The sequence below is a fragment of the Vidua chalybeata genome, chromosome 20, assembly GCF_026979565.1.
Source record: "Vidua chalybeata isolate OUT-0048 chromosome 20, bVidCha1 merged haplotype, whole genome shotgun sequence".
NCBI lineage: Eukaryota > Metazoa > Chordata > Aves > Passeriformes > Viduidae > Vidua > Vidua chalybeata.
In genome coordinates, this window is record NC_071549.1 from 8,759,738 (window position 1) to 8,781,487 (window position 21,750).

At 44.7% G+C, this 21,750-nt stretch overlaps 3 protein-coding genes across 7 annotated transcripts in view; 2 read left to right on the forward strand and 1 right to left on the reverse strand.

The window, feature by feature from the left end:
- CLTC (clathrin heavy chain) overlaps positions 1–6,612 on the forward strand; it is a 30,200-nt gene extending 23,588 nt beyond the window's left edge. The window contains exons 29-33 of one of the 2 annotated variants that reach the window (XM_053960978.1): positions 98–268; positions 372–593; positions 1,661–1,681; positions 4,554–4,629; positions 5,171–6,612. In XM_053960978.1, the coding sequence (XP_053816953.1) occupies positions 98–268; positions 372–593; positions 1,661–1,681; positions 4,554–4,629; positions 5,171–5,295 (615 nt within the window). In that variant the 3' untranslated portion in view covers positions 5,296–6,612. The remainder of the gene's footprint in view (positions 1–97; positions 269–371; positions 594–1,660; positions 1,682–4,553; positions 4,630–5,170) is intronic. The other variant, XM_053960979.1, reaches the window with a different exon arrangement.
- A 1,080-nt stretch (positions 6,613–7,692) lies between these two features.
- Positions 7,693–9,291, reverse strand: PTRH2 (peptidyl-tRNA hydrolase 2). Of its 2 annotated transcripts, XM_053960928.1 has the most exons (3): positions 9,205–9,291; positions 8,891–8,981; positions 7,693–8,363 (listed from the first exon to the last, which is right to left on the reverse strand). In XM_053960928.1, the coding sequence occupies exon 3, from the start codon at positions 8,340–8,342 to the stop codon at positions 7,821–7,823; it is 522 nt and encodes a 173-aa protein (XP_053816903.1). In that variant the 5' UTR covers positions 8,343–8,363; positions 8,891–8,981; positions 9,205–9,291; the 3' UTR covers positions 7,693–7,820. The 2 variants fall into 2 exon arrangements, with proteins under 2 accessions (XP_053816903.1, XP_053816904.1); XM_053960929.1 differs by lacking the exon at positions 8,891–8,981 and having other exon boundaries at positions 9,205–9,250.
- Positions 9,271–21,750, forward strand: part of VMP1 (vacuole membrane protein 1) — a 60,126-nt gene continuing 47,646 nt past the window's right edge. Inside the window, exons 1-5 of one of the 3 annotated variants that reach the window (XM_053960926.1) lie at positions 9,295–9,356; positions 12,139–12,269; positions 16,341–16,442; positions 18,638–18,773; positions 21,065–21,155. In XM_053960926.1, coding sequence (XP_053816901.1) covers positions 16,367–16,442; positions 18,638–18,773; positions 21,065–21,155 — 303 coding nt within the window. In that variant the 5' untranslated portion in view covers positions 9,295–9,356; positions 12,139–12,269; positions 16,341–16,366. Of the gene's footprint in view, positions 9,357–12,138; positions 12,270–15,925; positions 16,022–16,340; positions 16,443–18,637; positions 18,774–21,064; positions 21,156–21,750 lie in introns of those variants that run through there. The other 2 variants (XM_053960925.1, XM_053960927.1) reach the window with 2 other exon arrangements.

Sequence of the window (21,750 nt, forward strand, 5' to 3'; positions counted from 1 at the left end):
CCTACAAACAGGAATACAGAACTAAGGGAAAATATTTGCATTTTGTGGGTGCAGTTGTATATCTGAGGTGTGACTTTTTTTCTTCTGCTTCACTCAGGCTCTTAGGACTTCTATAGATGCTTATGACAACTTTGACAACATTTCTCTTGCCCAACGTTTGGAGAAACACGAGCTAATAGAGTTCCGAAGGATCGCTGCCTATCTCTTCAAAGGCAACAACCGCTGGAAACAGAGCGTGGAGCTCTGTAAGAAGGACAGGCTCTACAAGGTGAGACAGCACCCAGGTCAGCTTTAGCAAAGCTTTGGCTTTAAGCTAAGGGGAGCTTGTGAATTGTTGTGTCCCCCGAGGCTGAGGCTCTGTCCCGTTGCAGGATGCCATGCAGTACGCTTCCGAATCCAAAGATACTGAGCTGGCAGAAGAGCTGCTGCAGTGGTTCTTGCAGGAGAACAAGAGGGAATGCTTTGGTGCTTGTCTCTTCACCTGCTACGATCTCCTAAGGCCGGATGTTGTCTTGGAAACAGCGTGGAGGCACAACATTATGGACTTTGCCATGCCATACTTTATTCAGGTCATGAAGGAATACTTGACCAAGGTAAGAGCAGGTGCCTCTCCAGCACCCAGAGCTTGTTAGTCACTGTGGTGAATGCCTTGAGACTGTCTGCTTGCTACTAACATTGGTTTGGGCTTTGTCCAATGTCTGTCTGTCCATGTCCACACTTACTTTTCAGTCCATCTGGGGAGAGACTTCGCCCTCTAAGAGGCTGAAACACGTGCAGGCTCCGCCCTCTCTACCAATTACAAAACCTACATCAGTAGTATTTGCCTGACCCCGGGCAGTGTCTAAAGTAGTTCCAGGCTCCAGGCATTTCCTGTGCTGTGTCAGTCAGGAATCCCAGCTGGGATCAAGCTTTAACTAAATACTAGACTGTGTACTAAAACAGCTTTATAGCTAGACCTAGAGATAACTTACTCTGCTATGCATTTAACTCTAAAATGTGGCTCTGACACTTAATGGCACTAATTATGACTCAACTCTTTTTTGAAGTGACTCAGGATGGGGGAACTACTTGGTAATGCTCTGACAGACTTGAACAGACTTGAGTTAAATCCAACTGTCACTAGCAAGATTTTCCCAGCTGAAGCTTTTGGAGTTATCTTCCAGTGAAATGGTGTAAATTGCTTAATGATTAAGACTTTTCCAAGCTTGAGTTCAGCTTTTACTTTCATGCAGTCAGTGAAGACTAAGGTGCCTGTTTGTCCAGAAATTTGCCTGGCTGTTCTTTCTAAAGGCAGGACTACCCTGTAGTTCTGTAACCAGCCTGAAATGCTGTTTTGGGGGGAGGTGGGCTGAGCAGTACAACTGTTTGTCAACGATGCCTGTACCAAGCTAACACCATGCCTTTAGTGGGAGTAGTAGATTCTTAAAGATAAAAGTTTCCTGATCTGATAAAGGATTAGGATGTAGCTTTGGTGTAGCTAATGAAGTAAGAGCCAGCAAGAAGCAGAACTGCCTTTCTAAAGCAGATACTTCTGGTGTACTTTTGTTTTTACTCGCCTGTATCTTAATTATTTCTTCCCTGACGCTTTTGTTTCTACCTTTTTATATGCTAAATATGGAATTTGATTTTTCTAAGCTGCACCTTCTGAATTCCTTTGCAGGTTGATGCAATAAAGGAAAAGGTGAAAGTTGATTCTTGTTTTCCATCTTTAAGTCTGGAGGACTAAGTCTAAGGATTCTGCATGAGTTTTTTTCTTTCCTATGTTTACTACACTGCTGCTACTGCTTTTTCCCCAAACAAAATATCACTAAAGCATTTGCAAATTGTTTAACTCTCACTAGCTAGTGCTGTAGGAGAAAAGTAGATTCATTTGCTACTAATAAGCTAATAGATCCTAGGAAGGGCATACAGGTGATCAGTTGGATCACAGTCAGCCTGCAATTGAAACAACACACAAATACTTACACAAGTGCTATTATTTGCCAGCCAATCTGACTGGAAGAACCTCCTACAATAAGACATAAGTCTGTGAATCCCTAAATCAGTCTGGCATTTGCTAGTTGAAGGGCTGTGATCCAGTTCCTGATCTCTGGACCATGACTAATGCGTGCTGACCGTAGGCAGAGTAGATACTGGCTGCTCCAGAGGGACTCTTCCTCACTCAGGTGTCAGTTCTCATGGTGCTGATCTAATCCACAGTGCTCTAGTTCATGTAGCAACTTAAAACTTCAGCTGTTACACCAAGTCTGTGGTTCTCCTCCCTATAGTAAATTCCTAGTACTTGTCCAAAAAAAGACTGCCTTCCAAGCTCTTCAGCTTCACTAAACTTCTCTTGCTACCTCATTTAAAAAAAAAAAAAAATGTACAAATGGTAATACTTATTGCTCTTGTGAGGCTACTCCAGGGCTTGCCTTTTGCTATGTAACTTTGACCTTCAGAAGGGCAATCCAAGGTTTTCTGTCCATCTGCTTCCCAACAAATGCCACCGTGATCCTCCTGAGCCCAGGGGTCAGCCCTTGCAGGAGTTTTCCATTAATGTGGTTCAGCAAAGGGCAAACCAAAGTGACAGCTTTGAAGATGGATTAAATGCAAAAAAACTGCTGGTTGTAAAGACACCACTGGAACTCAAGGCTAACCTAAGACACGTAGTGTAAGGTCCTTCAGCAGCTAGTAAGGAAAGTAGGAGAGCGTGTGTGTGAAAAAAGGTAATTGAACTGCAGTGTTTGCATAAACGACGCATGTGTAGCAGTCATTGCAATTACATCCCACTACTCCTGAAGCTCCAAGGCATTGCTGTGGGCTGCGTGTGGTTTTTTGGGGGGAGCCTGTATGGCAGTCATCTTCAGACCTCACTCGTGCTTCAGTACTTTTGCCTCTTTTTCATGCACACATAACACGATAACATTGAATGCATGTTACTTTTCCTCTGCAGCTTATTGCAGTCCCTGTGGAAAAGCCTTTCAATCAATCTTGCTCCAAGTGTGTAGGGCCCTGAAGCTGGTGATGCTCGAGCAAGTGGTGTAAGAACCATCCTGTGGGCTGGTTTCAAACTTGCGCTTGTTCTTGTCAGTATTTGTTCAGCTCTGAGGGGAGGCATCAAAACTGGGTCCAAAATGCATTGAATGTCCTGGGCTGGAGGCTTTCCAAGTGTGAGTAAGCCAAATGCCTCTGCTTAGTAGCAAACTCTGCACATTCTCCTTGGATTTGCATCTCTAAACTTGTGCTTCTGTGTTCAGTGTGTTGCTGTTCTGAGTTAAAAACAGTGCAGTTCCCAGCACGGTGTCTGGAAATGAGTCTTGGAGCATTGGATACGATCCCGTGCACTTTGGCCAGCAGCAAGCCAGATACTGTGGGAGGCAACCAGCAGGCTGGCCATGGAAGCCCAGTCACTGAGGGAACTCGAGCTCAGGACTTCTGCCACTCCCTGGAGTTGTGCCTCAGCTTGAGGTTACAGAGGAACAGGTTTATGGAACACACGTTGTAACTCACAGCTGAAAGGAGGAGCTCACAGCTCCTGGAGCTGCCAGCAGATATTTGCTCATGTGGCACAGTTAAACTCACTTGTGAATGTTGTAGCTGAATAAATAACACTGACCCTGTGTAAGTGCAGGAAACCTTCAAATTCCTTTATCAAGGACACAAAAGAAATGAAACGTTAATCTTGTGAGTTGTATTATTGTCTTTCAAAGGAATTGGCATGATTATCTCTGACTTTGTTCTAAATCTTGTCTCCCAGGTAAAATACCAATACCTCATTATGTGGTTTTAGTTTCAGGGCCTGCCTTAGATTGTAGAAATGCTGAGTTCCCTTGGATCTGTCTTAGAAATGAGCAATAATTCACTACAGAAGAAGTTCCTTCTCTTGCCTTTCTGTAGGGGTGGGCAGACAGCACCATTGCACTCGCAGTGCAGCAGTGAAACTGGCCAGGCTTGTCTGTTACTGTGTGTAAAGCTGGAAGAATTGGAGTATCTGTGGGTTTAGGCTGACTGCCACACAGTTCTGGAGTGGAAAAAGCAAGTCTTATACACATGCATTCTCTGCATTTGAACTTAAATTGCATGAGTGAATGGGTTTGGAAAGTGAAATCTTGAGGCTCAAGTGACATGTCGGATGCTATTGCAGTCTGCTCTATCCAAATACAAACCAGATTTCTTTGCCTCAGTGTCACCTTCAGGGAAACTTCTCCAGGTCTGGGCATTATCTTGGCAATTGCTCCAATACCAGAGGTCTCCAATTGAGACTGAGCTCAAATGTGAGTCTAAGTCCAAAGACTGTCCAGCTCCAGTCCAGTCCAGAACCTTTTGTACAAAGCTTCAGCCTGGAGTGAGCTTTCAAAGTAGTTGAAAATCCCTCAATGAGGGTTTTTTTTTTTCAGGAAACAGACAATCTTGACTGCACCAGTACCAACATTGCTACTTGAATTGATCTTAACTTGTAAATGGTCTCCTTTTCTTGATGGGTGTTGACATACCACTAAGGCTTTTCCACTTCTCTGCCACGAATAAGTACCTGTTTTAGAGGAGATTTTTTTAATTGTTGGTCTCAATTCCAGGTGGATAAACTGGATGCATCAGAGTCTTTGAGAAAGGAAGAGGAGCAAGCTACAGAAACACAACCTATTGTTTATGGTAATGCTTTAGTTCCTGTGTTATCAGTAACATAGTTCACTTTTTAAACAAGCCTTCCCTAATCTTGTTTTTTACCTGAGAAAGTCCTGGGAAATGGGAACATTCTCCATGTGAAATCAAGTCTTAAGGAATGTGTTCCAAAATACTAGCTAAGTGCTGTGGCTGCTGAGGTGGGCTGTGGACTGCAGGGTTGAAGGCTCTCCTGGCTCCTTAAGGAAAGGTATACAGGAGCTGTGCTATTCCAGCAAGTGGTTATTTGGATCTTGTGCAATATGCTTTATATCTAAAACATATTTATACCTACTTTATATTGGATATTTTCTTTATATCCAGGTTATTCTAGTAAGAATTTCTCCACTGTAGCATTTTTAGCCACGTGTTGTGTCCTGAGGTTTTGTGGGAAAATACCCATTGTGGCCCTGAAGAAGCCCAGTCCAGGTCAGCAGGGTGAAACACAGAAAATACCTCCGGAAAACTTTCAGGCATTCTGCAGCGTGGTTTCTCAGCTGAGGAGGAGTAAGATGCCCTTTGTGTGTTGCAGGCCAGCCCCAGCTGATGCTGACAGCGGGACCCAGCGTGGCGGTTCCTCCGCAGGCACCTTTCGGCTACGGCTACACGGCCCCTCCGTACGGGCAGCCGCAGCCCGGCTTCGGCTACAGCATGTGAGACGCAGCACAAGCCAGTCTGGAGCAGCAACTTTTCTTACTGAAACTCCACCGTCCCGCCCCGCTTTAACTCATAACAGGGAAAAGCAAAGAGTTCTGCCTCGTGTTCTTGTAACCTTTATTTCATGAAGGACTGTTTTTTCTAGCGCAAACGATTTGAATCACTTCTGTTAAATCTTTTTCACATTCCATGTCATTTAGACTTTTACTTTCAGAAGGGGAATAGTTTAAACGACTTTGTTCAAGTGGGCTTTTGCAGGACTGCTTATTACCATTAAGTCTATTGTGAAGATTCTGATTTGCACTCTATAGTGTTACACTCTAATATTGAATCTTAAGTTCATTGTATGTGAGCAGCTTACGGTATGTACTGTCTATTCTAAATGCATTTAAGTCTCACTGTATATTTGGAGAAAGCTAAAGCCAAGATACTTGTATTTGACCTTGCAAGACTGCTGACAAGAGACAACACTAATCAGCATATCCTCCCTGGGTTGGATTGCATAGCTCTAAAAGAATTTAAAATGCGTACAGACAACCTTGCCTGACTTAAAATGAGTAAAAGTTTTGGGTTTTGTTTTTTTTGTTTGTTTTTTTTTTTTCCCTTAACCTATGCAGGTTTTTCCAGTTATGCATATAGAAAATGCTAGTGTCTTTTTGCTCACTCCATATGTAACAGATGACCTTATGTTGTGCTGTATCCTGTGCTTTTGTGGGACATTCCATTCAGGAACAGAGCACCATGATTCCAATCTGTGTATTTACTAACCCTGCCCTGAGGTTTGTGTATGTTGGATATTGTGGTGTTTTAGATCACTGTTTTGAGTGTACAGAAGAGAGAATTCAAGCATATTGCTGTTCAGTTTTGTTTGTGCAATTTGAAATGACGCAATTTAAAAATAAATTACTGGACTGTGGACATGCTGCATAGTGGTAGCTTCACTTTACTGTCTTCAAAAAAAGGACCTTTGGACTCAAACCAAGTATTCCAGTGCTGGTAGTGGGGAGCAGTGCAGGTGTGTGCAGCCAGGGGTCTGAGGGGCCAGCAGCAGAGCAGCAATGGGGACCAGTAGTGGGGTCTTGCACTGAGGGGGCAATACAGGAAAATATGTAATGCTTTTTCTAGAGAAAGATTATGCCAGAGAGAAGAAAATAGCACTTTTTCACCAGTTGGCTGCACTGTGGTCAACTCCAGCATATTCGACCAGATGATACATTAGGATTGTAGTAGGGTGTGCCAGTTCAATTGAGATCATGTTCTAGGTATGTAAATTGCCTTAAACATATTTAGCTTCAAATAAAATTGACTTAAATGTTTCTTTATGAATACTGTCATATTTGAGTGTAACGAGTCTGACAACATTGGCCAGATTTCCAACAGCTCTAGAAGCTCCTGTCTTTTAACCAGGAGCCACTCTGGGCATCAGGATCCAGATCCCACTCCCTCTTCCTCCTGTGAGCTCCACAGCTGTGTGCTGTGATCCTGGGGCTGCAGCACTTCCACGGAATGGGGCTGGCAGGGGCTCACCTGCCCCAGGCTCTCTGTGGCTAGCAGGAGTGGAGCGAAGTCTGAAAAGGATTATGCCTCTAGGTAAGAGGTGCAGTATAAAAGCATTTCCATCCTCTGTGTTTATTGGCATTTCAGCCCCTCTGCCATTCCCTCTGTGGTCTGTGGATGGCTGGAGATGGAGATAAATCCTGTTCCCTCTCCTACAAACTGTTCCACGACACTCAGCTGGAACACATGGCTGAGAGGTTGGCAAAGGTGCTTAACAGCAGAACTCTCACAAACTGTACAAGTAGAATTTACTGGAAGCCCCAAGGTGCTCTGAACTGTGCAGTAATATCTGTAACAGGGTGCTTCCTTAAACCCAGGAGTGCCTGTTAATCCCAAGAAAACCAGGATTGAAGTCTGTCCCTGAGTGCCCAGTTACTTATATGGAGGGTAACTCCCCACACCTTGGCTTAACTGCACATTTTTGCACGTGTAGGAGCTACACAGACCCCTCCAGAGGGAAGCTCAGCTTCCAGCTGCTCCCCACAACTGTTTACTGGTCTGGGCTGCAGATCCAGTTGAACTGGTCAGCCTGGTACCAGTTACAAGTTGTTGCAGCAGTTGTTTGGGCAGAAGTTTGCTACAGTTACCCCCAAGCTCCAGTTCTTAACTGCTTCAGCAGCTGAGCCTTTCTGAATTACAGAATGTATTCACTAGAGAAAACAGGAGAAAGAGGAAACGCTTAAAGTCATCAACCAATGAGCAAAATCCTCAAGCAATTGCATAAGTTGTAAATTTGCTGGGCTCCTTCTTGTGCCAGCTCTGCTTTCCTCAAATGCCCTGAGCCTAGAATATTCTTTCCCACTTTTGGAACACAAACTAGAGAAACTCATGATTTACAAATTAAATCTTACAAAACTTGCTTATTTTATTAACACTGAGGGAAGATACGGAAAAAACACCCAACTTAGATTTTTTTATCCCTTCAGTACTGACACACATGTACACATCCAGATCTTTTTGGTACCAGTTTAGAAGAGTTTAAGGTGACCAGAAACTTGATCTATGACATCAGCTGGTCCTGGTCCGATCCCAAGGACTGTCCTGGAGCCTGGAGCTATCTGAGTACGCCCAGCATCCTGTATCAAGCTCACAGTCAGCCCCAGGCGCTTCGCCTCAGCCAGCAGCTGCACCAGAGTCTCTTCATCGGGAGCTTTGAGGACCACTTTAGGTTGTCCACAATATTCCCACTGCTTCAGGAGCTCGGGATTCCTTTTGTGAACCTGCTTGTAGGCAGAGACAGCAGCGTGGGAGCACTGTGCTGCTACTTTGCCCTTGCCCATCTTCAGGTCGTTGCGGACGATCAGCACCAGCTTGAGCTCCCCGGACTCTCCCATGATGTCGGCCTCGCCCCCCAGGCTGTTGGAAGGTTCTGGCATTATTCCAGCTCCAGGCTTCCTGCCGAGCCTCCCCCGGATGCCCCAGCCCAGGCACACGCCACACACGACCCCGATGATGACATTCAGGAACTCGGGCTCGAAGAGAGAAATCATGGTGGATTTTGGAGACTGGCTCTGGAAGGGGGGAAAGACAGAATTTACTTGAGCGTTTCTCAGCTTCTGAGAGCATTTTGTGTGCTCTCACCTGGTTTCCACTCAGTTATTTGAAGACAAAGAACATTTGTTAGAAACACAAAGGAACAGTTCCCCAGACACAGCTTTCTGATTGCAAACACCTCACTGGTGATGGGCTTTGACTCAGAGCTAAGACAAAATGGCAAATTATCATAGAATCAGAGAATGGTTAGTGTTGGAAAGGGCCTTAAAGTTCATCTGTTCCGCCCTCTGCCATGGCCAGGGACATCTTCCACTATCACAGATTTCTCCGAGCTCTGTCCAACCTGGCCTTGGGCACTTCCAGGGATGGGGCAGCCACAGCTTTTCTGGTGCCAGGGTCTCACCACCCTCACAGGGAAAAATGGTTTCCTAATATGCAATCTAACCCTCCTCTCTGTCAGTGTGACCCCATTCCCCCTTGTCCTGTCACCCCAGGCCTCTGTAATGTCTTGCCCCCACCCCTCCTGTAAGTTCCCTTCACCTACTGCAAGGCCACAATTAGGTCACCCCGGAGCTTCTCTTCTCCAGGTTGAACACTCCCAATTCTCTCAGCCTTTCCCCATGCCAAAATTACACCTAAAAACCGGGAGAGAAACAGTGAAAAGACGGAGATTTTAAGTCAATTCAGCTGAGGAGCGGGGCCGCCTCCAGCGGCACCTCAGCCCCGCCAGGCCCGGCCGCGCTGGAGCCCGAGCGGACACGGAGGGCAGAGACCGAGCGGGGACCGAACCGTGCGGGACCCCGCGGCCCTCAGGGGGGAAATCAGGAGGCCATGGGGGAGCATCCCCTCGCTGCTCACCTGCCGCTCCCGCCTGGCCGCTCCGCCGCGCCCGCCCGGAGGTGACGGGACCGCGGCGCTCGGGAAGTGACGGAGCCCGGGGCGGGACGGGGCGTGTTGTGCCGGGCCCAGTTCCGCGTTGTGCCGGGGCCGAGCGGAGCTGCTGGAGCGTGGTGAGTGCGGGGCCGGGCCCGGGGCTCTCCCGGCGGGCGGGGGTCTCGTCACCGGCCCCTCAGCGGGACCCCTCAGCGCTGCCCATCGCGCCGCCCCCCGCTCCCCTCACGGCCCCTCCGGCTCTGAGGTGACGGCGGCAAGAGGGGACCCCCGGGCCGGGCGGCCCCCGGTGCTGTGCGAACCGAGGGACCCGTGTGGGAAATGGGGGGCGGCGGGGAACGCTGTGGAGCAGCAGGGCGGGAGGGGAGGCTGCGGCTCGCCGGCCTTCAGGGCGAGAAATGAGCCGCTGCCCCCTCACCCCGCTGGAGAGCGGCTCTGCTCTTCCAGAGCCCCGGGAAGGGTGGGATAGAGTCGCCCTGCTCCGGCCCAAGGGACGGTGCCTGATGTCACAGGGAGAAATCTGTCCTTCTCCCTGCGGGGAGTCAGATAGCGATGGCCTTTGTCGGCTTTTCCACTGGAAATGTGCCGTGCTTTCCCGGCTGGGCGCTCCCTGCATTCCCGTGGGCTGCCTGGGACTCGTGGCTGCGGGGCCCAAATCCATGGGAACATTTCTGCTGACTGGGGTTAAGCACCTCGTTTGGTTTTTATTTCTCTAGCCAATGTGATGTGGTGTTTACAGCAGATAATAAAGCAGCAAGATTCCCGTTTTATTCCAGCTTTGCCTCTCAGATGCTTGGCAGGTCATGTAGGTGACCTGAGGGAACGGGTGATAAGTGTGTTTGATAGCAGCTGTTTATCTATAAAGCGCTGTGAATCCAGGTTATCCCCTTCCAACTGCACCTACGACATTTCTTCAGGGTTTTCTCCTGCCCTTGTTTTCTCTGCTCTGTGCTTACCAACAAGTGGGTACCCTGGTTTAGTTAATGGTGACAATGTGGCTTGAGGTGGAGAAAGTGTGGTGTTGTTTCATGCCTTGGACCACGTGTTGTGTTTGGGCAGTGGATTTTGGTGCTGTTTTGCTGTTAGGAATTCTGCTCTTTCAGAGATAGTTTCACCTCAGTTTGTTGGGGGATTCTCATGCTTCCTAACGCCTTATGATAACATACATTAGCTCTTCTTGATGCATTGATTTTCCCATTGAAACAGTCTTCGTTATGTCAGTCCTCCTTCTTCCAATCCATTATTTCTGCAGCACGGAATAGACTTTCCTTTATTCCTTAGGGGATAAGTGACAGTTGTAATGATAGCTTCATCCCGTGTTTTCAGATGAGGGTTTCAAAAGCCAGCTTCCAGTTGTGCAATGGGAGGTGAGCTCTCTTTATTAGTCTGAGCTTTGTTTCGTGTCCTGCTGAGCTGCTCAAATCACTGGTGTTTGTAATTGCTGTGGGGAAGGGTAGGAGGAGACTCAGGAGCTTTCAAGTGGGTGAAAGCAATGAGGAAGGTGAGTAGGCTGGAACAACTGCACTCTTTCAGCCTTTAAATCTTTTTTTCCAAGTTGTTTTCTTGGAATTCCTTCTGAATGTCATAACTGCCTCTGACTGCACCTCGTGAACAGCTCTCCTTAGGGTGATCCGTGCCATTAATGCATGCTTGGAGATTCCTTATTTCTTAAAAACCTGTGTGTTTAAAACCAGAAAAAAAAAAACCCTGTAATTCCTGATGTACTGTGATGGGAGACAGAGTTATCTGCAGGTTGGAACTTTAACTTCTCCTCCTTGTGGACAAATCTGAGCTGGGTGGACTTTGCTATTCCCTGAGGACGAAGGGCACAACCTTGAAGCTGTTGCAACACTGAGCTTTTTGTACCAGCTTCAAACACAACCATGGGACAGCACCAAAACCACTAAACCTTGCTGGTTTTGGTGCTGCTGGACCAGAGGGGGCCAGGAGATGTTATTAGTGAGGCAGGCAGTTGTTCAGGGTATTTCTAAAAGAATATTTTTCTTTCTCCCAGGGCTCAGGATTGGCCTTTGTGAACCTTGTCTGGGCAGTGTGTCCTCAGTGGATGGCCAAGTGTGAAATCTGAATTGGCTGCATTTAGAGAATGTTCCTTTGAAAAGCAGAATTTATCTCATGAGCTGCTTTCAGCCACGCTGGGCTTTGTCAGGTCCTTGTGTTCATCCCTTTTCATCTGTGCTGTGCCTCCTCTGCATATCCTCTTATCCCTGGGTCTCACCTTTTCATCTGTTTATTGCACAGCATCTCTACTGTTTTATTATAGCACCTCATTCTACTGCTGGATGTAATCAAAATTCATGTTTCACCAAAAAAAAAAAAAAAAAAGAGACCAAAAAGATCCGTTTAATATATGTGGCTTTAATGGCAGGGACAGAACTTTCCATTAACTCAAAAGAAATTGCATGGCATCCCTGAAGCTCATGTTGCAACAGTCTTTCCTAAAAGGCATCCCAAAGTCCCTTTTTTTTTTTTTTTTTTTGGAAAAAATGGGAATTTTCACTCTAAATTCTAAGATGATTTATTTGGGTAGGAGTTGGAAAATAGGTCTGGTGTACAGAGGCATAACCCACAAAATGGAAACCTGTGGTCTTTAACTGAATTACTTCTCCTTTGAGGAATTAAACTATTTTAGTCAGGAAAACATTTCTAGTATGGGAATAAATGCACTCATATAAAAATAAATCTGTGGAGATTTGGAACATCTTTCAGATGTGGCCTCATTTATTTTAATTGAATGCTTCCCAGGAGTGCTGAAGGACTGGGAAAAAAAAAATCGAGCAGTTACTTTTTCTATTTTCTGTCATCTTCAGGAAAGTCATTAACCTCCAAGTGAGGGGCTGTGTCACTCCAGTGCCACATGAACGGTGCTCTCTTGCTCTGTAGGGGCAGCAGCTTTGCAAGAGGAGTCGCTTTGGGCTCGAGTGCTGCAGAGCTGAGGACGTGCTTGGCTCTTCCACTGCCTTCAGGTCCTGGAGAAGTGGTGGAGAGGGAATAGCTGTGAGGAGCTGGAAGGGGTAGGTAATGTTTCACTTCCAAACTGATCCCATCCTTCTCCTGAATGTGTTCCTGTGCCAGGCACTCTTTGGCTTTCGAGGGAAGGTGCTCTCCAAGCTGTTTCTTTGCCAGGGAGCTGTTAACTTATTCTCTCTGTAGAGCATTTGATGACTGAAAAAACACCCCTCTCACAGATGTGCAGCGCTGTCTAGATTAGTGCAATTCTTTACCCACCTGGCAAGGCTGAATTGTAATCCTTTTTTCTCCTTATTGTAACTGGGGTGTAGAAAAAGAAGAAGGAATAGCAGAAAAGTTGAGGAGAAAGAAGCAGCAGGGTTGGAACATTTGGCTTTAAATGCAAGAACTAACTGGAAATTAGGTGTTGCTGATGTGGCTGGGGGGAACAACAAAATGCTTCAAGCTCTATCTCTGGTTCTGGGAGCTGTGTGAGCAGGAACTGATGGAGATGAGAGTCGGGGCTCTTTCAGTAAGAAGTGGCAAGAATTAGTGATTCAAACAATGTCTGAGAGAGCAGTGAGAACATGAAAACAGCTTCCTTGTTGTTCCAGCACACTGGAAAAGAGTCCTCCAAAAATCCTTAGTACAGAACATGAGTCCACATTCTGTTCCTCCAAGTGAGAGTGCAGACACCCTGCTGCTCCAAAAGTGGTTCCTTTTGGAACACTTGGGTGCTTCCACAGCCTCCCCAGAGCTTCGGAGAAGAGACTTTTGTCCTTTTCTCTGATTACAGATAGCAGCTACTGCAATGCCCAATTTCGTTGTGTTCTCATGCTCTGATAGCTTGTTTTGCTTTGTCTCACTTATGCTGTGAAGTGCCAGTCACAGTTACCATAAACCTTTTCTGTTGACCAATTTGCATTTTTGACTAGCAATAATTGTCTTTTTATACTTCATGTTTTGGGTTGCACTAAAGCTCAATGGTGTATTGTCAGCTCTTTGTTCAGCCCTACAAAGCAGTTCTTGTGTGAGCACAGCTCTAACAAATGATCTCAGCCACCCTGATACCAAAACTGGCCACAGTTGTTTTCCTCGCTCTTTTAAATAGTTTATTTTTATGTTTGCTGCTAAGTACTCCATGTAGTAGGCAAATTTATTTTTAGAGATGGGCTCTGTGTCTTTCCCAGCATCTGTCAGAAGTGAAGTTCTGTTTAGCAGATGGAATTTAATTTCCTGTGGTGAGCTCTCGTGGATTGGGTGTAGACTTCAGAATATGGAGTGAGTTAATGAAGGATAACTCCATTTTGGGTCAGACTCCCACTCCAGTTAATCCCCGTGGGGAGGCTTTAGTGCAGGACCAGTGGTTCTTATGGGCATCAAGCAGCACAGCAGATAAGGGTGCTGAGCTGAGGGGATGTGCATCCTCCAGTCCCTTTGCTAAGATGCTTTGAGTATAATTAGACTTGGGTAAACCAGGGAGGTTCTTTTCTGGAGCCAGGAAGGGTTTGCAGCCCATCAGCCCTGTCATGTGATAGGTATCCCATCTCCAAGTCAGCTGTGTTTTTAAATAGGAATTTTTAGAGCTTTTCTGCAGAATGGTTGAACTTTAAGACCTTCTTGACAAGTATTTGTCCTACAGAAGTGTGGAAGGGGATTATTTATCTGCTTCAGAACAAACATTGACTTGTGTACTTGAGGTGGTGTTATGCAAAGCTAATCCTGGATTAGTGCCTTTCCAAGCAGGCAGGGTAAAAGTGGCTCTGGCAGTTGAGCTCCTGAAAAAAAAAGCTGCCATGCCTCGGGAACAACACACCTGAGACCCCCAGAGATGCAGGAGTTTCATGGATTGCACTGGAACTCAGTGTTGTGCACAGCCTGGGCTTTAGCATCAAACTTGGAGAGCAGTTGCACTAAATGAACTTCCTTGGAGTGTAATTAAGCTGAAAGCAGAGACCAAACCAATCAAGACTTTAATTTTGAAGGCTGGATTTGCACACGTGAAAAAAGATAGATTTCAAAATGAGGAACGTGTGGCTTCCACTGAAATTTGTGACATTTTTTTTTCTAATCTTTGCTATATTTAAGTCAACAAAATGTGACTGAAGTTCCCTAAGCCAGAACACTTTTTTTTTAGTCTTGCTGTGTGTGCTCAACAGCTCTGGATGGCTTTTGTTTCCTAAGCAGCTTTCTGTGAACATCAGGCTTGCTGTGTGTGGGTGTGTCATTTAAATATTGCCCTCTGCAGTTTGAGTTCTGTGTGTAAATTCCTGTGGTATGTACATGGCTATGTGTGTATATAAACTCACATTGTAGATGTTCATAAATACTCATTTAAATACATATAAAAATAAGCACAGCTGAGTGCAGTCAGAAACAAAGCACTATCCACCTGTCCTGATGGAATTAAGGGCTGGCTGAACATTTGATCCTGCTATTGCCATAGCAACTGGCCTGTTATCCTCAGCTGAGGACTGGGCTAGCTCCAGAGTGTCAGGCTGCTCTGAACTCACCTGGGGAGAGGGAGAGGTTCACATTTCCCTGGGGTTTCAGCAATCCCTGGGCTGCAGGTGACTGCAGAGTGATGCTCTAGAGCTCCCACTGCAGCAGCTCAGGCCTCTTGTCCTTGGCTGACTCCAGAGCCCTTGGCATTTTTCAGCTTTTGCAAAGGTGTTTTGTTCATTTTTTTAGGTGCTTTGGGTATTCTGGGGTTCACATTGCAGTGAATAAAAGCTGCAACATGCATGAGATGAGTTTCTGCTTGTTTAACCAGACAGATTCCTGTTTCTGCACATTTTGTGTCAGGGGGAGGTGTTGAAGAAAGGACTCCTTCCTGAGACCTCAGTGCTTTTGACTACTGGATTTTTAACTAAAACCTTTAATAATTAGATTCCAGCTAACAATTTTATCTGTATTGCAAATAATGCACAAGGCTTGCACCTGTTTAGAAAACACCTGTCTAAAACTGACTTGTGACACCCTGGAAATGTCAAATACAGCATCTGAAATCTTTGAACATTTTATTTAGAAATTTGACAAAATTATTGCAGTCTGAATCCAAGAGGTGATCTCACTCCTGTTTACCAAACCTGAGTTGCTGCTTGGCTCTTAAGCCTAACATAAATCAAAGGTATTTTTTCTGTAGAACTTCAATTTCTTCCACTGGAAGAATTTTTTTTATATAACCTGTCATTTTAATATTGTACCGTTTTTCTTTCCAACAAAAGCAACGTATCAAAAAACTGTAAATCAAGTATGCTTACAGGGAGAAATGCAATGCAAATAAAATGCTTTAGCTTTGTGGGACTTTCTTTTCCAAATAAAACTCTAGAAACTTATGATTCAAGAGAGGGTTTTTAAAAGAAGGACTCTGACTGGTTACTCTCTTTGTGTTTCATTGCATAAGAATTGTCAGCTGTTCAGGTTGTTTGTTTGGTTTTTTTTTGGTTTTTTTTTTTTTTTTTTTTTTTTTTTTTTTTTTTTTAAGAAAAAAAAAAAGGCAGTTCTTGCAACACTCTGGTTTGTGCTGGCTCCCACTTCTTGCATTAGTTACTCTCCTGGATAAGGAAAACCACATCTATTCTTTTGGGGTTTTGTTTTAGGGCTGATCTCTCTAGAGAGAGGCTAAACCAGCAGAGAGTATGGACAGTGTCAGCAAAGCTTCCATCAGAAAGCTCTTGTCCTCTGAAGAGTTTGCCTTTTGTGCTTCAGAGACATCAGGAGATGCAGCTCTGTATCTTGGTTACCACACTGAGGCTAATCTTTCAGCCAGGGAGGTTTTTGACCCCTGAAGCACCAATCTCAGGATGGAAGTGAGGTTTGTATGAAGCTCTGCTGCTCCTGGAGCCCAAACAGTGGGTTGGGTCAAGGAAGGGGTTTGTTTAATGAGCTTTTGTTCAGCTGTTAGGAGTGAGGGAGTTTTGTCATTTGAGTGAAAAATTTAGAATGATGTAGGTGGAAATGTTTTAATCTTTGTCACTGTGAGGATTGAATCACTTTCTGCTGTTTGATGGTGTAATGCAGGATGAGTGTGTGTTGGATTTGGAGAGCTGCTGGGTGTTTGTCTGTATCCTTTGACTGTGGAGTGCTCCTAACCAGAAACACACCTTGTCTTTTTGGGTTTCTTCTGCTCTCAGGTCCCCACACGTGACTGATCTATGAAATGGCAGAGAATGGCACAGACTGTGACCAGAGACGCATAAGAATGAGCAAAGAGCAGCACAATGGCAATTTCACAGGTAGGTGGGAAATCACTTTGTGTTCTCAGCTGTCCTGTGTGGGGTGTAAAACAGCACAGGACTGACAAGGAATTGATTTTGGTTGGATGGAGCCACCTGACCTAGGGAGTGGCACCTCTGCCCGTGCCAGGGGATGGAATGGGATGGGCTCTAAGGCCCCTTCCAACCCAAACCATTCTGGGATTCTGTGACTTTATGCCCACATATTGCAGAGGGCCTCAATTCCTGAATCAGTCTTAGAATCCTCAGTCAGCTCTAAGCCTGAAGGATTTAGGATTTCAAAGCCATGGAATAGATTCATGCTGTGTATTTCCATTCACATTTCTCTTACACTTCTTTCCCCTCCCAGAGTTCTTGGTCACATCCATTTAAGCTCAGCAAAGCTGACCTGGATACCAACAGGGGCTACAACAACAAAAAAAGCCTAAAAAAGTTTAACTCTGTTGGCAAATGTGTGGCTGTGGAAGTCAGGCTGTACAACCCCACCCTTTGGCACTGAAAAGTCAGTTCTGGGTAATAAAAATCTGTTTTATTCTGGGACAGATCCAGTTATTAGTCTCCCAATTTCTAGCTGTTCTGTTGAAATTCAATGTCACTGTAATTTATTGGTTTCAGTGATAAATTACCAACAAAACAATTTTAACTACTTCACCTCCTGCCTCTCCTCTGTTTTTCCTACTGGTATGTCTGAAGTAGCCTGGGGTTAATGTTTAGAACTCATGAAAAATAACCTGAAAACAGTTAATGAGGATTTTTGTGTCACTGAATTATCCGTGCTGTGTAGTAAGGCATGGAAATTATAATCATCTTTGTTTGTTTCCTGTCAGCTTTGAATGTGCCAGTTCCATATTTAATTAAGTTTTGTAATCAAGTGATTTCTCAAGTTGTGTGCAGTCTTACACCATTGTCTTTTACGACCTTTTACTAAAAACAAGGTCATAAAAACAAGGTTGAAACATTTTTATTACACATATTAAACGAAAAAGATTAACTGCATGTTTGTATGTATGGAACAAATTAAAGCCTTTTACTTAAAGTCTTAAATCATTCTGTAACTCTGAGGGAATGTGGATGTTCTTCAGTATTTGCCAGGATTTCTGTTAGCTCATCTTAAGCAACTGATTTTACAGCTAAGGAATACAAAATTAAGTGGGCTGTGTGACTAATGAGAGCTGCAATTTCTGTGTAAATATCAGCATCTGATAAGGCAAAATGTTTCAATTACTGGAGTAAGATTGGTAAGCAAGTAACCAAGTAAGCATCTTGGGTTACAATATGCTGGAGATCAGATTAGATTAATATTTTAAATGCAACAGCTTCTTAAAAATCTAAAATTTATGAATATTATTACAATGCAAAATAGAATACATGTGTTGTGACTGTGTAGTAAGTGATATTTAAACAAGTTTGGTGTCTTGTTTGGATACAAGTGCATTTTTTCATTGTTTACTGGTATTATTTTTAAAATCTTATTCCAGAATGCCTTTTCTTTAAAAGTTTAAAAATTATTACTGCTCATTAGCTTGACAACCTTTGAACAAGCCATTCTCCTCCAAAAAAACAGCTCGAGTTTGGGGTTTTATTCATCTTATTGTGAGCACAAAATAACACCTTGATTAGAAAAGCCTTTTTGTGAGCAGGGCCTGGGCTGGGTGTGAGCTCAGTGCCAGGCAGGGCTGTGCTCCAAAAGCAGCTCCTTTGCAGAGGAGGAGTTTGGGAGAGGCTGGACAGGCTCCTGGCTGGGAGGGCAGGTGCTCCTATCCAGTTACACGGTGTAATTCCATCCTCTGGAAGTGGGAGGCTGGGAATAGCTGTGCTGGAAAAGAACCAGCTCAGAAGTTCAGGGGGAAATGTCCCTGCAGCAGGTGCTGAGCTCACATCTGACCTGGGGTGGGGCTGCTTTCAGCTCCTCGGGCAGTGCCCTGCAGAAAGGCTGCTGGGGGTGCCAGGCCTGGGGCACTCTGGTTCCCTGAGTGCCAGGGGGGAGCAAACCACTGCATTCCCTGGATGCCACCTCATTCCTGAGGCATGGCAGCAGATGCTTTGGGATCAGGAGAAAAGATGACTGAGAGCTCACATTAACTTCCTAACAAATTCAAAAAAAAACCAAATCAGTGTATTTTTGGGTGGGATAGCAGCTGACCTGCCAGACTGTGCTTTTACTTTTTTTTTTTTTTTTTGCTTTTCATTTGCAGATTCCTCGATGTTGAGTGAGCGGAAGAGAAGGGAGCGAGAGGAGAGGTTGAATATTGTACTGTGGAAAAAACCGCTTGTTACCTTGCAGTATTTTTGCCTGGAAACTCTAATAAACTTGAAGGAATGGACCATAAAGTAAAAATCATTTCTTTAACTTCTACTAAGCGTTCTGGGCAAACCCATGCTCTGATTCAGTAGGTCATTCTGACATCTCACTTTCCCTGATGATTCACAACTTGAAATCTGTTTATTTCAGAGAACATGTGTATTTTTGTCCCTTCAAGGTACCTGCTGGAACATCCCACACTTGTAGCTGTGCTCTCAGACCTTCTGCCTAAATTACATAAGTGCAGCAAGGTGCTTGGGGGAGCAAATGGCAAACTGCCTTTCTGTAGAGTTGAATATTCCAATTTGAATGAGTGGGACAGTGCTATGGGATCCTCTTGGCAAAGGGATATTGTGCTTATGGCTGCAGTGTCAGCACTGACCTGCTAATGCAGGTGTTGGTGTCACTGAGTAATCTTCAAATAGCTCAGCCAGGGCAGAGATCAGGGTTCTGTGGAGCTTGCAGTGATGTTTATGATGCTGTAAAGAGGACTTTGCTTCTCTGTGGGCCCTTTTACAGCAGGAAATGATTTATTAAAGCACTTCCCTTGAGTGCTATTTTCACACTGGATAAAACCAGCTTTTATTCCAGTGAGAGAATTTGTGAGGAGCAGTCCTGCCATTCCCTACTAGGGCTGAAATGCAGAGCCAGTTCTTAAGGCACAAGGCCTGGGGTTTAGGCTGCCAAAACATGAGTGTAATTTGCAATGAAAATGCCAAGAGTAGCAGCCATCCAGTGCTTGTGTTGGTAACTGGGCTCTGTTGTGCTTGGGACTGAGTTTACAAAGCCTTTCCCAGTCGGGAGACAGGATCCAATGTCACCTTGGGTGACTCCAGCTGTTGGGCTGCTGCTCTGCAGGCTGAGCTGAGCCTGGTACTCAGGGTTCTGCTCACTCCCTCTGGGCTAGGCTGGAGGTGCTGGCAGTCCATATTTGCTGACAGTTTCCATTTTCTTTTGAAATTATTTGTATGAAAAATACCAGGTTTATGTAGTGTACCTTTAATTCCCTTTTACACCCCACACCCCCCCAAAAAATGGAACCTCCCCAAGCCTATTTATTTTATTATGTGCATTCCTTAAACTACCGTTAGGAATTGTCTCTGAGAACTGAATTACAGGGTCTGACATCTGTAATTTCTGACAATCGCCAAGCATTCATTTAAACTAAGCAAAAACAACATTTGAGGATTTATTTTAAGACCTCAAATCTTATTTGGCTTCCTAGACATCCAATTTTGTAACAGATAGCACTTGCCTCCTCTGCTGAGCAGCACATTCAGTTGTCTGGCACTCCCCTGACAGAATCTTTACAGAAAATAACCCTGACTATTACAAGCTATTAAGTTGAGACCTCAGATTGACTCTTAATGATCTCTTGTGTTCCATTGCATAAATTGTGTTTTGAATGACAATCATTTGAGAATTCAATTGTCATACTAATGTAAGCAGGATTAACTTTAATTTTAAAATGTTTTGAGTGCTCTTTTCAGTTTGCTTAATATGAAATATTTGTGATTGTTTTCCTGTATTATGCCTCACATTTCTATCTTTCTGTCTAAATAGATAAGTTATGTTTATAGTTTGCTATTATAGGCTGGGAATTTTAAGTGATGCTAGCACTTGCTTTTTTTTATATATCATTAAGTGACAATATAGTAGTGTTTTCTGGAAAATAATAAATGTATTTGCTAATCTACTCTGTGTGGCCACATACACACCAAGCAGGAAAAAAAAGAGTAAAACCAAACATGCTCAGAAATTATTTGGTAGCAAATTACTTTGGAAAACACTTTTCTCCATTTACTCACCTAATGTTTCAGAGTTACCTAAAACATATTTATTAAATTAGAAGATATTAATTTTGAATAGATAAGGGAAAACAAAATAATGTAATCCTCTGACTGTCACTGTGGTTCTGCCCAGCAGCACAGTTGGAAATCAGCTCTTCTGAATTCCACCCAGCTTGTCCTTGCCCAGGGCCAGTGCAGGGCCTGTTTTGCTCTGTGCTTGGCCACAGCTGCTGCTCAGAGCCTGGGTCTGACTCTTGGCTCCAGAAGCTGAATTGTTTTCAGCTTGTGTTTATTTTCAGACAGTTACTTTGTTTTTCTTCATTAAAAAAAAAAAAAAAGTAAAATATGAGTGGCTGAACTTTGATCTCGCTTGACAGTGATGCAGAGATTTTTCCCTAAAGAGTAAAGATATTTTCTTGGGAGGTTTACATTGTCCCTGCTGAGCACATCCAGGCAGCCCCAGTCCCCAGAGGTAACTTTGAAATGCATGTTTAAGGATGAAAACCCCTAATTTGCCATTTGTCTTTAAGGTTGTGGCGGCGGCGAGGGGTCCTGGTGTGCGCGTTGCTGGCACTGGCAGTGCTCACAGCCCTGTACTACATCGAGGGAGCACATCAACAGGTACCACCTCTGCTTCCCTGACTCCCACTCCTTCCCTGTGCTGGGAATTGAATGAATTGTGCTGGCATCTCCATGAATTTATAATGTATCTTCTGAGCTGCTCGCCAAGGTTTTGTTTCTCAAGTCGTGACTGCTCTGTTGGTGTGCATGAGTTGTGTTTCAGAGGTGGGGAGGGATGAGCTGTGTCATTTGATCTGTTCTGGTGGATCTGGGGGTGTCTCATCATGTTCCTGAGTGAAGCACACCTTGGGTGCTGCAGCACTCCTTCACAGCTGCTGTCAGCAAGATTTTAATGGTGGTGGGAGCTCCTGAGGGGACGTGGTGTGACCCTGAGTCGTGGCACAGCTTCGTGATTGCCAAGAAGTGATTCTTGTGTTGCTGTGGAAGGTCTCCTGCCCAGCTAGGACAGGCACATGTAGAGATGTAAAATGGTTTCATGGTTCAAATCTGTTCCTGTGATGTGAACACAAAGCCTGGTGCTTTTGCAGCACTGAAAGTATAAGACAGGGCTTAAGCTTAGTGATGGTGCTGTCTGCACCCTCCCCTTCCCCATTTCTCTTGGAGTTTCAGATTTTTCCTGGAGGACCCAGAGCCC

Bases quoted from the DNA above. Each gene is read 5' to 3' on its own strand.
- PTRH2 (XM_053960928.1), bottom strand. From the start codon at position 8,342: ATGATTTCTCTCTTCGAGCCCGAGTTCCTGAATGTCATCATCGGGGTC.